General features: G+C 48.5%; 1 protein-coding gene across 3 annotated transcripts; it reads left to right on the top strand.

Moving 5' to 3' along the window:
• Positions 1-197: 197 nt before the first annotated feature.
• On the top strand, positions 198-11,714 carry UBFD1 (ubiquitin family domain containing 1). 3 transcript variants are annotated; one of them, XM_060077940.1, is made up of 7 exons: positions 198-313; positions 498-827; positions 1,716-1,924; positions 4,551-4,616; positions 4,778-4,883; positions 8,710-8,792; positions 11,260-11,714. In XM_060077940.1, the coding sequence occupies exons 1-7, from the start codon at positions 289-291 to the stop codon at positions 11,368-11,370; spliced, it is 930 nt and encodes a 309-aa protein (XP_059933923.1). In that variant the 5' UTR covers positions 198-288; the 3' UTR covers positions 11,371-11,714. The 3 variants fall into 3 exon arrangements, with proteins under 3 accessions (XP_059933923.1, XP_059933922.1, XP_059933921.1); XM_060077939.1 differs by lacking the exon at positions 8,710-8,792 and having other exon boundaries at positions 207-313; XM_060077938.1 differs by lacking the exons at positions 8,710-8,792; positions 11,260-11,714 and adding an exon at positions 6,178-8,164 and having other exon boundaries at positions 207-313.
• Positions 11,715-14,217: the final 2,503 nt, after the last annotated feature.

Genomic DNA, 14,217 nt, shown 5'->3' with positions numbered 1-14,217 from the left:
TCCTAGCCTACAAGCCCACGCCCCCTTGCACGACTGCGGTCCCACTCGGCCTCTAGGCGGCAGAGTCCAGCGAGCGGGCGATTTCCCGGGCCCGCCCCCCGGGTTCTTGAAAGCTAAAGCGTGGCAGGGGCCGGGCCGGGGAAGCGGAGGAGGCGGGTCTCCATAGAAACCTCCACCTGTTTCCGGCCAGGCTGTGCGCGATTAGGGGCTGTTACCGGGGCCAATCTCAGTCAGCTCGCCTTTTCCCGGCGGCCTCTGCGGGAGCGGTGGGTGTTGTACACAATCATCATGGCGGCGGCCGGAGCCCCGGATGGTGAGTGTGGAGGGGGTGGCGGGCGCCCGGGTCGGGCCGAGGTGAAGCGGGAGCCCCTGGGGGATGCGGCCTGGCGCGGCGGGGGGAGCAGCCTGGCTCGGGAGCGGCGGTCCGGCGGCGCCCGGGCAGAATCCGGTGCCAGGCCCAGCCCGCGGCGAGCGCCCACCCCCTAACCCCCTTGCAGGCATGGAGGAACCTGGCATGGACACGGAGGCCGAGACCGTGGCGACCGAGGGGCCCGCGCGGCCCCTCAACTGCTTGGAGGCCGAAGCCGCGGCGGGGGCGGCGGCCGAGGACTCCTGCGCCGCGCGAGGCAGTCTGCAGCCTGCCCCGGCCCAGCCCCCTGGAGACCTCGCGGCCCAGGCCTCGGTCAGCAACGGCGAGGACGCGGGCGGCGGCGCGGACAGGGAGCTGGTGGACCTGAAGATCATCTGGAACAAGACTAAGCACGACGTGAAGTTTCCCCTGGATAGCACAGGCTCCGAGCTAAAACAGAAGATTCACTCGATTACAGGTAATCCCCGTGGCTCTGACAGCCTTTCCCACTTCACCTGCCTAGTGTTGACGCTGTGCTAGGCACCGCGCTGGCCACTTTCTTTGCATCAGCGTTTTCAGTGCTCACAACAGTCCTGCCAAGTAAGTCGTAATGTGCCCATTATTCAGGTGGGGAAAATGAGACCCGAAGTCAGAGCTAGTCAGTGGCTGAGCTGGGATTCAAGCCCATTTTTGACTCTTCGGCCCAAGTTTCTAACTCGTGCTTCTAACATCTCTAATAAAATCACCTAAGGCGCTTGTGAAATTTACAGCTCCTAGGCCCTTCCCCCTGGAGATTTTGATTCAGTGGGTCTGGAATGTGGCCAGGAATTATTTTTAGCAAATGTCTCAGGTACTTCTAATAAGGGAAGTTTAGGAAACACTGTTTTTGGCTCTCATGCTGGCCCCTTCACAGATGCTCGTATTACTTAGTTTTTTCTTAATTTACAGCAGTTTGCCATCTGAAATGATTTTCTTTTTACATTTTCTGCACGTACCCAGTAAGCGCCATAAAAACAGAAACGGTATTGGTTTCTATCCCTGAGGTTTGTGGACTCACACTTAATATTTGAGTCACAAGATGGTTGAGGAACAACCTGGAATGAATAATAGCTGATATTTATTGATCAGTTATTAAATACCAGGTGCTGCACTAAGTGCTCCGTATTTATTATATCTTAGTACGTAAAACAAGTTCATACAGAAGGAACTATTGTCATTACTCTTATGAAGTTCTGGAGGCTCAGAGAGGTTGTGAGTTGCCTGAGTGCACAAAAGTAATTGGTGATAGAGCAGTATTCACTTTCGGGTCTGTTGTGCAAGAATGTTTTTCGTTTCTTCCTTTCACTGTCCTCTACCTTTTCCCAAGGTCTCCCGCCTGCCATGCAGAAAGTCATGTATAAGGGACTTGTCCCTGAGGATAAGACGTTGAGAGAAATAAAAGTCACCAGTGGAGCCAAGATCATGGTGGTTGGCTCCACGATAAATGACGTTTTAGCAGTAAACACACCCAAAGATGCTGCCCAGCAGGACGCAAAGGCCGAAGAGAACAAGAAGGAGCCTCTCTGCAGGCAGAAAGTGAGTCTGTCGTGTGATTGTTGGTCCTGGGAAGTGTGAGGCTTTGTCCTCTCAAGCCTAGGCTGGTTGTATCCTTTCTAGAATAAGCTCCTTTTTGGACAGGGCCCATGATGGAAATTTATGGCAGCAGTTGGGTGCGGCTGGCTGTTGAGTGGAGGTGACAACTACCTGAGATTTGCATCTTTGTCTCATCTGGCGGGTCAGTGTGTCTCAAGTCTATCTACTTTAGGATAAGGCCTTTGTAAAGGCAGGCTTTAGACCAGGTATTGAAATGAAGCAGATGTGGGTTTCTCTCCTATTTAGCGCCAGAGAAAAATGCCACTGTTGGAATTAATCCTCCATTTTATACAAGTGCTTACATTTGTTTTTTGGCTTGTGGCTTCCCTCACGTCAACAAGCCCTTTTCTAGATAGGCATGGAAATCAATAGCTTTCAGAGGTTCCTCTAAAACTGACTGTTTCAGGAAGCCAAATGAAGCTGACTAGGAAGATAACTATGCTGATTTTCTTTTTTCCCTCTTCCTGGTCTGTGAAATGGGGGCCTGAATTTTTACATGCGTTGTTGGTCATTTTGGATGGAAGAGATCCAGCCTGTTTTGTGCTCATTGTAGCCATTCAGATTCTTTTTTGTAATTGGGAAAAGTAAGAGTGTTTCACTGTGGAAGGAACTGATTGGAAGAACCATCACTTGTGATCTTATCACCCAGCAAACCCCACTTGTAGTTATGGAGTCTCCTGGCCACTCTTAATGTGTTCCAGGAAAATAGATATTCTCAACTTAACCTGTATCCTGAGGAGAGTAAACCAACCTTGACCAACATCAGTTTCAGTGACCTTAGGCACCAAGGCACATAGCCAACAGTGTGAGAAGGACACAATTTTGTGTTACAGGTCCGTAATGCCTTTATATGTGCTTCCAGAACCCCAAAAGAGTCTGAAAACCCAAGTGCTTCTATAAATTTGGCAGCAAAACCTGATCAGAATTAGTGTGAATAGTCAGGTTTTGCTCTAGAAATGTTAACATATTTGGTAACAAGGTGCTATCCTAGACTGCACAAAGAATATTATGTAGTGTATTTTAAAACTGTATTACGAAAAAGAAAACTGTATTACGTTTATAAAATCCTTAAAAGTTTTAGACTTTATGAAGTACAAAACATTTGTCCTTAGGGTTTCAGATAAAGGGTTGTAAACCTATGTTAACATCTAAAATGTGTTTATTTGGATACTTTTGCCTCTAAATATGGGATGATAATGTCTTGTAACTAAATGAGTACATTTCCATTTTCATATCTTCCTCTGCCACAATGTATGAAATTGTCAAATAGGAACATGTCAGACATGAATGAGCCTTCCCACTGGTTACACTCTTGGAGCATAACATGCCTCTTAAATACAGGTTTTGAGTTACTAATGGTAGCTTAACAGGCTTTAGAAGTGTTCTCCACAGTGAAGGGAAAATTCTTCAAAAGGTACTTGTGAGCTATGAGTCCAGTTAGGCTTCTAATCCATGCAGCTTTGTTTCATTGTTGCTGGTTATGAGGCATAACGTGACCTACTGAGAGGGACCCGTTCTCCTGGCTTTTCATCAGCTTGCTCAAGAATCTAGGGCTGATATGTAGAGTGACCTTTTGGTAGTAGTCTGGCAGTGTTAAGTTTATTCCTGCCAGAGGGTTTCCACCATGCTGGTGTGGGTTTAAGCTGGCTCTTGGCCACCTGGTCCTTAAATTCGATTAAATGTTTACCCTCTACCCACTTGTTACCCTACAGTTCTAGCTTGACCAGACAGCGACTGTACCTGTAAAGCCACAGATGGAGAGGAAACAAGACTCAGGCATTTGGGCCAGACAAAAACAGTTTTAGGGGGCCATGAGCCTAATTAGAACCCTTAATGAACTGCTTCAGACTCCTGAGGTGGGAGTGGGGTTAGAGACTTCTCAATGTCAGGCTACAGAGTAATCAGCATTTCTCTTTGGAAATGTGGCTCCTGAGCTTTCTGTTTAGCTGGGGTTGAGGGTGGGGTTATGGGGAAGATTTCTGCAATGGACTGAGTCTTCATTTGTTAAAGGAGTGCCCCTTCTAGGCAGCTAAGCTGATTATCAGCATTCTTATAGGTTTCTTTGGGAGTTTAAGTTGACAGAAACGGCTGTCCTGTTTTGTACATGCCAGGAGAGCAAGCACCCTTTGTGGCTGTCTTATGTTGATGTTTAATTCTTTCAGTGGTGATTTCGGGGGAGGGGGAGAAGAAAGTAGTTTATTTGAATTAGCAATCTGGAAATCCTGATTGCTCTAGAGCTTTGATGTCTAATGTGGTAGCCACATGTGGCTGATTAAAATTCAGTAATATTAAGAATTCAGTTCCTTACTCAGGCTAGCCACATTTCAAGTGCTTAGTAGCCACAAGTGACTCATGGCTACTGTTTTGGACAGCATAGATATAGAATATTTCCATCACGGAAATTTCTGCTGGACAGCACTGCTCTGTAGTGTCAAAGGACCCATATCTGTAGTCACAAAAAGCTTTTGAACCAAAACATTAAGGCTTTCTTCATTCTCTGTTTCAAAGAGGTAATAATAGACTAAAATGCAGTCAGCTGTTTCATTTAATTATCTCTTCTGACTTATAGCAACACAGGAAAGTGTTGGATAAAGGAAAACCTGAAGATGTGATGCCATCTGTTAAGGGTGCCCAGGTAAGCCAAACTCCTTTGTGAGCATTCTAAAAGGGAACCAGGCTCACCTTCTGACTTCCTGAGGTTCCTGCAATCAGGTCCTCAACTCTTGTCCCGTCTTCTTTTCCTGTCTCGCCTTGTTTCTGGTTCCTCCCGCTCTTACCATGCTCTTGTGTCTCCAGGAGCGCCTGCCAGCTGTACCCTTATCTGGCATGTACAATAAGTCCGGGGGAAAAGTGAGACTTACCTTTAAGCTAGAACAAGACCAGCTGTGGATCGGCACTAAAGGTACGGACTGCTCTCACCTCTTCCTGGCTCACTGCCTCTCGTACCCTGCAGGGCGTGGCCTTGGGTGCAATTCCGCTCCTCATTCTGAAATCCTTCTCCACTGTGCTTTGTGTGCTCCTGGCTTTCAGTTTTGCTTTTTGATGCTCGCCTTCTATTTGGACCCTCTTCCCTCATTCTTTTTAGTCTGATCTCAGGGCCAATCCATCAAACAGTGACTCTTCAGTTGCAGCCAAAACCAGAGGTTCCAAACATGTGGCCTGAGGGCCAGGTCTAGTCCACAGACAAGGGTTTTATGAGTTGACACACAATCTGTGAAAATCAGGAGGTTTCACTGGATCTGATTTTTTTTTTTTTTTTTTTTTTTTTTTTTTTTTTTTTGTGCTTCTCTTGAAAAGAAGCAAAAGATCTAGCCATTCTGGACCTGCATTTTCACATGGCAACGATCAGCCGGAGTCGAGCAGTGGTTTCAGGTGGTCCATGCTATAGTCCTCACTGTTTCATTTATCTTTTATTGTAGCCAGCTTTATTAATTTATGTCACCTGCCTGGCTCCTGTAGGTCAGAGTTTGCCCCTGTATTAGGGACCTGCCTGTCCTTCCCTGCCTGGTTGCCCTCTGCTTCCCCCCACCTACCCTGCCTGTGCCTGTGAATCAGGCTTGCTTTTTGCTGGGAAGTGTCTCTGACTGTACTCCCTCTCCCTTCCCCCAGATGGTTCAAAGTCTTGTCAGTTACATTCCAGAATTATCTGTGTCCCTTTCTTTGCCACTCTATTGAGCCAGTTAGCTCCTAGCATCTCAAAACTTGGTCTGTTAAAGCAAATTAACCTATATCCCTGCTCCATCCAGGATCTCTTTTGTCCTGCCCATGTTCTGTACTGGTTTTTCCTCACTGGTTCCTGTGCTCAAAAACCTTGCTCTCTTTAAGGCCAAGTTCAAATGCCTAAACATAGTGTCCCGTATTCTCAACGATGGGACCCAGTTTAAGTTTCTGACCTCACTTCCTGCCCCACTTGCATTGTTGTGCCCTACGTACTTCAACTGCATCACTCCCTGAGCTTCCCACCGTGCTTTGCACAGCTCACGTCTTTGCTTATGCTGTGCCCTTACCCAGAATGCCTATTTCCCATTCCTGTTAACAAAGTCTTCCGAGGTCCTACCTAAATGTGCTCTCCTAATGAAGCCTTCCCTGATATCTCCCCCACCCTCCAAATGAATTGCTGCCCCTTCTGTTCATAGAGAGCCCCGTTACATCCTCAGAGCACTCATTACTCTCTGACTTGTCTGTCCCCCTGTTAGATTCCTGGAGGGAACCGAACATGCCTAATTCACCTGTTTCTGGCCAGCACTGTAGGTATTCAGTGTTCGAGGTAAATGGTAAAGAGAAGTATAGGGGATCTCATCATCTAAGGTTACTTGGTTTCAGGGACAGGCTATTTAGTATGATTCTGCTTAAAATGGGACCAAAGTTTTATGGAAAATAATTGGAGTAGGGGTGATGGGGAGTGAGATTTTAATCATGTGAAATATGAAAATGTTTCTTGTTTTCAATCCTATCCTGATTCTTAAAATGAACAAAGACTGAAATGGCCCAAATGCTTGAGTTTTCTAACAAGTTTATGATTCCTTGCTATAGTCTTCATTTCACTTTCGACTCTAACTGCATGGGCAAAGCAAGTTGTGCATAATATTTAAGGGCTTTCCCAGCATTTCCAGGGGCCTTTCCAGCAGGCCATTCTCTTCTGCAGAGCCTGTCACATCATCAGTTTTTTCTTAATTGTGAGCTATCCTGTCTCTGTCAGGTCGTCACTTATTCATGACCTTGCAGGTGATTTTGCTTAGTTCTCCACCATTGCATTGACTTGCTGAGAGCCTGCCTCTTCCTAGGCTTGCACTTTCACTCGGCAGCCTAATGGGAGGCAGGGGCTAAGGATGCTGGCCCAGAGGGTGGGTGCATACAGGGGAGCTGGACGAGGACTAAGTGTGTAAGTGTTCGTTGGTTCCTCAGGGAATGTTTTCAGGTTATGAAGTTGTATAGGAAAGAACATCGTAACTGCAGGAGCTAAAGAGAATCTCCCACACGTGAGTTAGAGGTTTTATTTCAGCTTGTAGGAGCAGCTGCCTTTCTGCTTTGGCACAAAGGCAGAGCTCTAGAAGAATCTTGATGTATCAGGGCTTCAGAGCTGTTGAGAGCCACATTACTCACTAGCCTTGTTAAAGAGCCTGGCCGTGAACATTCATGTCTTCAAGGGTTGACCAAGGCCGGGCTTTCCATTCCCACCCAGACAGCTGTGTCAGTGTACCTCAGGCTTGCTTCTCACTTGGGAGCCCAGGAGTCCTGTCACCTGGGTGTCCTCAGCACTGTCCGAGGAGGACAGCTTGTTCTGGGAGTTGGCTGCCGGCTGCTGGCTTCATCTTTCTGCTGACGTGACCATCCCAGCTGCTAGTTGGCCTCTTTTTCGATGGGATGCTTCACCGAGTGGCACTCAAGGGCTCCTGCGGTAGCGTGTGTAGAAGGCAGTACCGACAGCCTCAGGCCCAGTAGAGGGAGAAGAATGAGCTCCAGGCAGGAGCTGGGACCTCTGACCATGTGGAGCCGCCTCGGGGGAGCGTGTGCCCTGCTCGTAGGGAACTCAAGCCTCTAATCTAGCTGATTGCTGTCACTCAGGAATGTGGGCCCAGGATTGTTGAATCTTCTGTGTTTTCAAGAGAAGCCAGAAGTCCATATTTTTGCGTGAAATCTCTGGACAATTCAAAATGGCTGGTGTTTTAAAAAGTTTCCGTCTTAAAGATAAGTGCTGGTCAGGTCCTACCTGTGGGTCACTGTTTTAGAGCCACTGAAAGTCAACATCTGAATGAACCTCTTCAGGTCCCATCTCCTCATCCCCATTGTTCAGAGACCAAGGCCCACAGGATGGAAATAACATGTCTCGAGTCACCAACTAGACAACAAGTCAGGGCTCTAAGTTCCTGGTTTGTTTTGTCAACTTCTCCGTTTTCCAGATTTTGCTTTCTGCAAAGCCTGTAATGAGTTTTCCAGCTTGGTTTCTCCATGTGCTGAGAACTCCTCCCTGAGGTGTCTGCTGCTTCTGGGCGGTGGCTTTGTCGTGCAGGTGCCCCCGCCTCTCCTGCCACCAGCCCTGTCCTGCTGCCCTCGGCTCCTCACCTCCAGTCTCATCTCACTCCAGGCATCCCTCGCTGCCTCCTCTTTCTTACCTGCCATCCTTAAACTTGCTGCAAAATGTCTTCTGACCCCGTGTGATAAGTGGCATTTAGAGTGTTAATCATAAGAGGTTATGAATGCTCTCAGAGAACTCCTTCAAGTGTGTGTATTTGGAGGGGTGGGGGACCAAGGGAGGGAACGGGGCGGGGGAGGGTGAGTGAGCAGGATCAAGGGATAGAAACTGGTCTTAAAGCCCCAAGCATCCCCCTTCCTGTACAAGTCACAGGGGCATGCAGTTGCCTCTTTTGGGTCCCCTTGACTATCCCAGGTGCCGAAGACCTCAGCCAGGGCTGGGCTTGGCAGTAAGGGTGCAGAGGAATTTCTTGGGTGTTTATTAATCATCAGACGTTATGGAGTAACACCAGGCAAGCTATACCTCTGCTCTCAGAAACCTTTAATATACCTCTGTCAAGTCCAGTTCCCCATTTGCTCCTGAGAAGTCCCCAGCTCCCAAGCAGGGCTGGAGGTGCACTGACCAGAAGATCTCTCCCGTTGTCCCTAGAGGGTGGGGAAAGATTCCCCCGGCCACCAGCCCTGAGGAGGGACTACTGAGTCACGGGAGTAGAGTGGGGGGCCTTTAATAATCACTGTAATCCCTCTTAACTTAGAGCGGACTGAGAAATTGCCCATGGGTTCCATTAAAAATGTGGTCAGTGAACCTATCGAAGGACACGAAGACTACCACATGATGGTAAGTAGCCGGCGTGGCCCGGCCCTCACTAGACTCCTGCTTCTGCTCCTCCAACAGGGAATGGATTTTTCACTGAGGAGAACACTCAGTGTTGAGAAGACGCGCAGGTTTAAGACCCTCATGTTGTCTTCCCATTCTTAGAACTTAATCCGTGACCTATTCCTCGCTCTGTTTATTTTGCAAACCGCACCCCGCCCCCAGCAGTTTAAAGGGGATACACTTTATCTCTGTTGCATCTCTCATATCTGTAATGTTTTGTTTTTAGACCAGGAAAATAAATATAAAGAGGAGGTTAATGGCTTGTGGGTCTTCATTTTAAGTTTTGTCTTGCGTATGAAACAAAACCTCCCACTCGCCTTGGCGTCTGTGAGGGCACCAGGCTGCCCCTTTCTGCAGTGATGTTGCTTATCCCAGGGGGCAGCCCTCGAGTGGCCGAGGACCCTGTGGGGAGGGTGGAGTCTGTGACCTGGTCAAGCATGGAGTTGTGCTGTAAAGAGAGCGGCTGCTCTTTCCCAGACAGCATGTCTGGAGGCCTTTCCCAGGTCTGCAGAACAGAGCAGGAGTTCCGTGGCGAGACTCCCTGAGCAGCTTAGGCAGACACCTTCTGTCTTCCCAGCACTGTTGAAGGGACTGCTTTAAAAATGAAGTTCAGCCACCTTGCTCCGAAGTTGCTGTGCCAGGGACCTGAGCTGAGCGGTGACAGGGTGCGGGCGGGGCTGCCTCCCTGGCTCGCTGAGGAGGCGACAGTGATGTAGCCACGGCGGCGGCGGCCAGCCCAGGGAGGAGCAGGAGTTAGCGGTCTGAGCTGCGGGTCGGCCTCCAGGGTTCACGGCGCAGGGAGGTGTTGGGAGGTCCGGGAAAAGGGAATCTCGAGGCATGGCAGTTTCTTCTGGGCAGATGACAGGTCCCCTGGCTCTAGGAGGTCGGCCAGTCGTGTCCCCTCTGCTGCCCGGTCGGGGTCTGTCAGCTCAGGGGCTGCGTCAGGCCATGGCTGCCATGCAGCCTTGGGTGCACAGCTCATGGGTGTCCTCCGGGCAGTGGTGATGACGGCACGGGCTCCTTTCAGGCCTTCGGGCGGCCCTTCCGCCACTAGTCTCTGTAGTCTTTAAAGGATTGCAGGTGATTTGTTTTGCCTGCTTAGTGATTTTTTCTGTTTTAAAAGTTGGATTTTAATATTTTCAACTGGGCCCCTTCACTCCCTTTCGAAACATCTGTCTCACCAGTTTGACCCGGTAGGGTTTGCAGTCCCAGTTTTCAGACAGCCTGGGAAGAAGGATTTCAAACAAGTAGAGTGGACCATTTTGGACATCTTTTAAGGAGGTAGTGTGGACGGCTAATGCCTTTGTATTTAGTTTAAATGCTGATTTCTCTCTGGAGTCATTGCTGGCAGAGGTGGGTTCTAATCGCCCCCTTTCTTTTCTAAACGCCATTAAGTAGCACATTGGCCTTTGTCTTAATGAAACTGTTTATTTCCCTCTTTGCAGATGCCATTTCACTAGCTAGATTCACAGGTCACCTTAGAAAAGGGGGGAATGTCACCTTAGAGAAATGTTAAAAAGCACAGAAAAGGACCGAGAGTACTATAACAAACCCATATATCCATCACCAAGAAATGACTATTGTAAATATTTTGTAACTTGTTTTCAATCTTGCTTTAAATAAAAGAAAATATATCAATAGTGAATATGTCCCCATTGTCTTCCCCTCCCCGTATTGCCATTATCATGATTTATCATGTGGATCCTTCCCATCTCTCTGTGCATTTATTTTCACGTATATCCATGACCAAGATACAGTATTGTTTTGTGTTTTTTCAGTTTTCATAAATGGTATCATGGTATGTATCGTTCTGCAACTTGCTTTTTTTGGTTCGACATTACGATCTATCTGTATTAACTCTAGATCCAGTTCATACCTTTTAAAAGTAAATCCAGTATTCATACGAGTAGGTCACTTTTAATTTTGCGTTCCCTTACTGATGGATATGTAGGTTGTTTCCAGGTTTTTATCATTTCTGACAGTGCTGCTTTGAACACTCATGTCTGTTTCCTCCTGCATGTGTGACAGTTTTCCTAGGGCAGTGGTTCTCAAACTGGTCTCTGGATCAGCAGTATTATATCACCTGGGAACTTGTTAGAAATGCAGATCCTCAGGCCCCGCCCCACCTCTCCAGAACCAGGAACTTGAGGGGCTGGAGCCCACCAGTCTGTTCTAACAAGCCCCCAGCTGGCTCTGCTGCATGCGCGAGTTTGGGAACCACCGCTTTAGGATCGGCTATGCTTACCTCTCCCACCTTTTTCTGTTTTCTTTATCCATTTCTTTTTGACAGGAGAATGCTCCCCATGTGCACAGTTTTTTCCCTCCCTTTTTAATTAATTCACTTCTCAGCCCTCCCCATGTTTGTTGTGCTGCCTGCTCAGTCTCCCGACCTCTGAAGTACCGCTTGGTTTTCCTTTTTCCCTTCCAGGCGTTTCAGTTGGGCCCCACGGAAGCCTCTTACTACTGGGTGTACTGGGTTCCAACTCAATATGTGGATGCAATCAAAGACACTGTGCTGGGGAAATGGCAGTATTTTTGAAAGCACTTTCACCTCTGGCCCAGGAGACTGACCCAAAGTGAAGGACATTGCTGGGAGAGGCCTGCAGCATCCCTGGATTTCAGAGTTCTGGAACTTTGTTCAAAAAAAATCTATATCCAATCTAAGGTGATGTGGTGACTGAAGCCAGAGGTGATGTACTTTCACCATTAGCTTAATTTTAACTTAAAATCACCGGTTCCCTTTCTTGCAGTCAGCTTCATACCATTTTTAAAAGTCAATATGGTGGAAATCAATAAATCTGAATTCTGAACATGTTGTGTGGAATACTCTTAAGTGTGTTTGAGAGTAGATCTGCCATTTTGTTTAGAAAGCAATGATCGAAAGCTTTCTGGTTTCTTTCTTTTTTTTTTTTTTAAGTGATTTCACGTGAAATATTTTCATGACTGGTTGCAAACATTTGGACTGCGTTGTGATGAGTTGGGGTGGGTTTTTCCCTCTCTTATATGAAATTGTATGCAGAATGTGGGGTTAGGAAGCCATATTTCTCTGTCCATTGATTCAGAATGAATTCTTTCCCTTTTTATTTTCCCACTTCCTAGATTGGAATTTATGTTTTAAAAACCCAAAGATGTCAGTTCCTCCTTTTGTACCTCATCACCACTTCCTTCCCTGGCTTCCCTCCTGCCACGCTGCTGCTCGTGAGCACTAGGCAGGAGAGGAAGAGCTGCGGGTCTGGTCGGGGTCGCTCACACTGGCCGTGGTGATTGTTGAGCAGCAGAGTGTGTCGCAGTGACTCCTGTCTGAACGTCTTGCCCTTTGGGCCCTGATCTCTGGGGAGATCCGCTGCTGCTTTGACGGTTGTCTGCAGCCCTCACTGATTCGGCTTTGAGGCCCAGCCTGGCACAGGTGTGCCTGGGTATGCCGACAAAGACCTCTTTGAGAGGAGCCAGGTGGAAGCCAGTTATACAGCCCTACAGCCACAGACCCAGATCCTTCTTTCCTTAGAAGTTTCGAGAAATTCTTCAGCAGTCCAATGATTCTTTCAATTACGCATCTCCATTGGGTCCTTCTGCTCATGCGTTATGTTCAAGTGTCCTTCATCCCAGGTTCAGAGATGCTGCCTTTCTCAAGAAGAAGACATCTGACCTAGTGGGTTGGCCGATGTATTTAAACATCGAAAATGGGATAAATGGCTTTCGTGATTAGCTCTCCCTCTTCTGGTTTTAGCCCTTATGTTCTTTGTCCACGTGAAGTTCTGTTGTCTCCCGATGGCTTGGTTGACTCTGGAACGAGGGACGGTCTCTTGGTGAATGATACCCTTTGTGCTGTTCGCTGTTGCTCTGCTGCTGTCTTTGCAATTCTCGTCTCACTGGTGCAGGCCCTCATAGTAAGGTTTGGCGAGAGATGTTCCAAACTTCACATTTTGGATTCTAGACTGTTACCCCTCATTCTGTGAAATGTATTAGCATGTGTTCGCCTAAGATGACTATTCCTTGTGAGCCAGTTCATGGTGATATTCTGCGCCCTTCCCTTCTAAGCTGTAGTTCAGGAATCCAGCCCATCCAGACAGACTCTTGCTTTTCGTGGTGTAGTCAATGCCAAGTTATGCATCTGGGCAGGAAAACCTACTGTCGCTTTTTTGGGGGGCATAAGTATGTATGGGAAGTGTGTAGTGTTCAGGAAACTGCCTGGTTTTCACCCTTGAGAAAGGAGCAGTGACTGTAGCTTTTCTGTCCTTGTTGGCCCGCAGCTCCTGGAGAAAAGAGTGCTTCTTTGCTAATTGTTGAAGCCTCCCTCTGCAGTTGACAGGCCTACAGAGGAAACGGTCACGTAGCAAGAAAAGCGTCACCTCAGTTTGAATACTGCCCTTTCTGTTGGCTGGCGTCCCTGTCCCGGAGGCTTGTGCCACACGCCTGCTTTTGGTCCCTTGAAGCAGGCGTCTCCGTCCCCAGCCTGGCCGCGTGGGGCTGCTCTCTGAGGCCCTTCCTGCCGGGTCTCCTCACTTGCCCCACTCGTGCGGCTGCCCGTGCCACCTGACGCCCTTCCCTCCCGGCGACAGCGTGTGTCCCGTCCGTCTCCCTGCTCCCCGAGGGCCAAACCGCCTCTCGCTCAGGCTGGTGTCATCTCAAGACAGGACCAAAGCCTGTGTGAGCCTTTTTATTTTAAGTAAAATGGTGCTTTTTTCCTTACTTGGAGATATATAAATAATGTAAATGACATCTTTTCGTATGGACCTGTCTGAGTGTTGCTTTACAGAGCTCACTAAATCTGCTGGAACCATCTTGGGCTCTGGCTCCCGACTCCGTGGAGACCTTGCTGGAAGCCCCGGAGAGCCGAGGGGGCGGCACCAGGAGCCGCTGGGAGGAGTGTTGGGTGTAGTGCCGTGCCTGGGTCCCAGCAGTACTCACTAGCTTGTCACTCGGCCCCGTGAGTGGTCGCTTCATCATCATCTTACGGGCCAGAATGTACTGACTAAACCTGTGTTAGCAAACTGAGACTTTTTGCCCTTCAGTAGCCTCACGGTGTTCATTTTTCCCTCAGGATGCTTTCTGGGCAGAGCCCTGGCTGTGATCCCCTCGCCGCGGCCCGGGGCGTGCGTGCAGGGCAGTGTGGTCGCTGCTTTCTCTCAGCGGGGTCATGCCGGCGGTCCCCCTGCAGGGCTCGCTCGCTCGCAGGCAGCCTGCCTTTCCTTCCCTCCCTGAGGCAACTTGGCAGGATAGTGACAAGCTGGTCCCTGCGCGGCCTGGCCCCTCAGCTGTTCCAGTCAGTCCGGTCAGAAAATGTAGAAAGACAGTCCCGACACGTGCTGGAACTCTTTGGTATTAAGTATTTTAATTGATGACGGACCTTTAGCAAGTAGCATTAGTTCTTTTTAAATGAAGTTGA

This window comes from Mesoplodon densirostris, chromosome 16, assembly GCF_025265405.1.
Source record: "Mesoplodon densirostris isolate mMesDen1 chromosome 16, mMesDen1 primary haplotype, whole genome shotgun sequence".
Lineage (NCBI taxonomy): Eukaryota > Metazoa > Chordata > Mammalia > Artiodactyla > Ziphiidae > Mesoplodon > Mesoplodon densirostris.
This window is presented reverse-complemented; position numbering and strand designations above follow the sequence as displayed.

Excerpts from the sequence above, each read along its gene's own strand:
- UBFD1 (XM_060077940.1), top strand. The coding sequence starts at position 289 with ATGGCGGCGGCCGGAGCCCCGGATG. Across the intron at positions 314-497 it reads GGCGGCCGGAGCCCCGGATG|GCATGGAGGAACCTGGCATG; the intron begins GTGAGTGTGGAG and ends ACCCCCTTGCAG. Across the intron at positions 8,793-11,259 it reads ACGAAGACTACCACATGATG|GCGTTTCAGTTGGGCCCCAC; the intron begins GTAAGTAGCCGG and ends TTTCCCTTCCAG.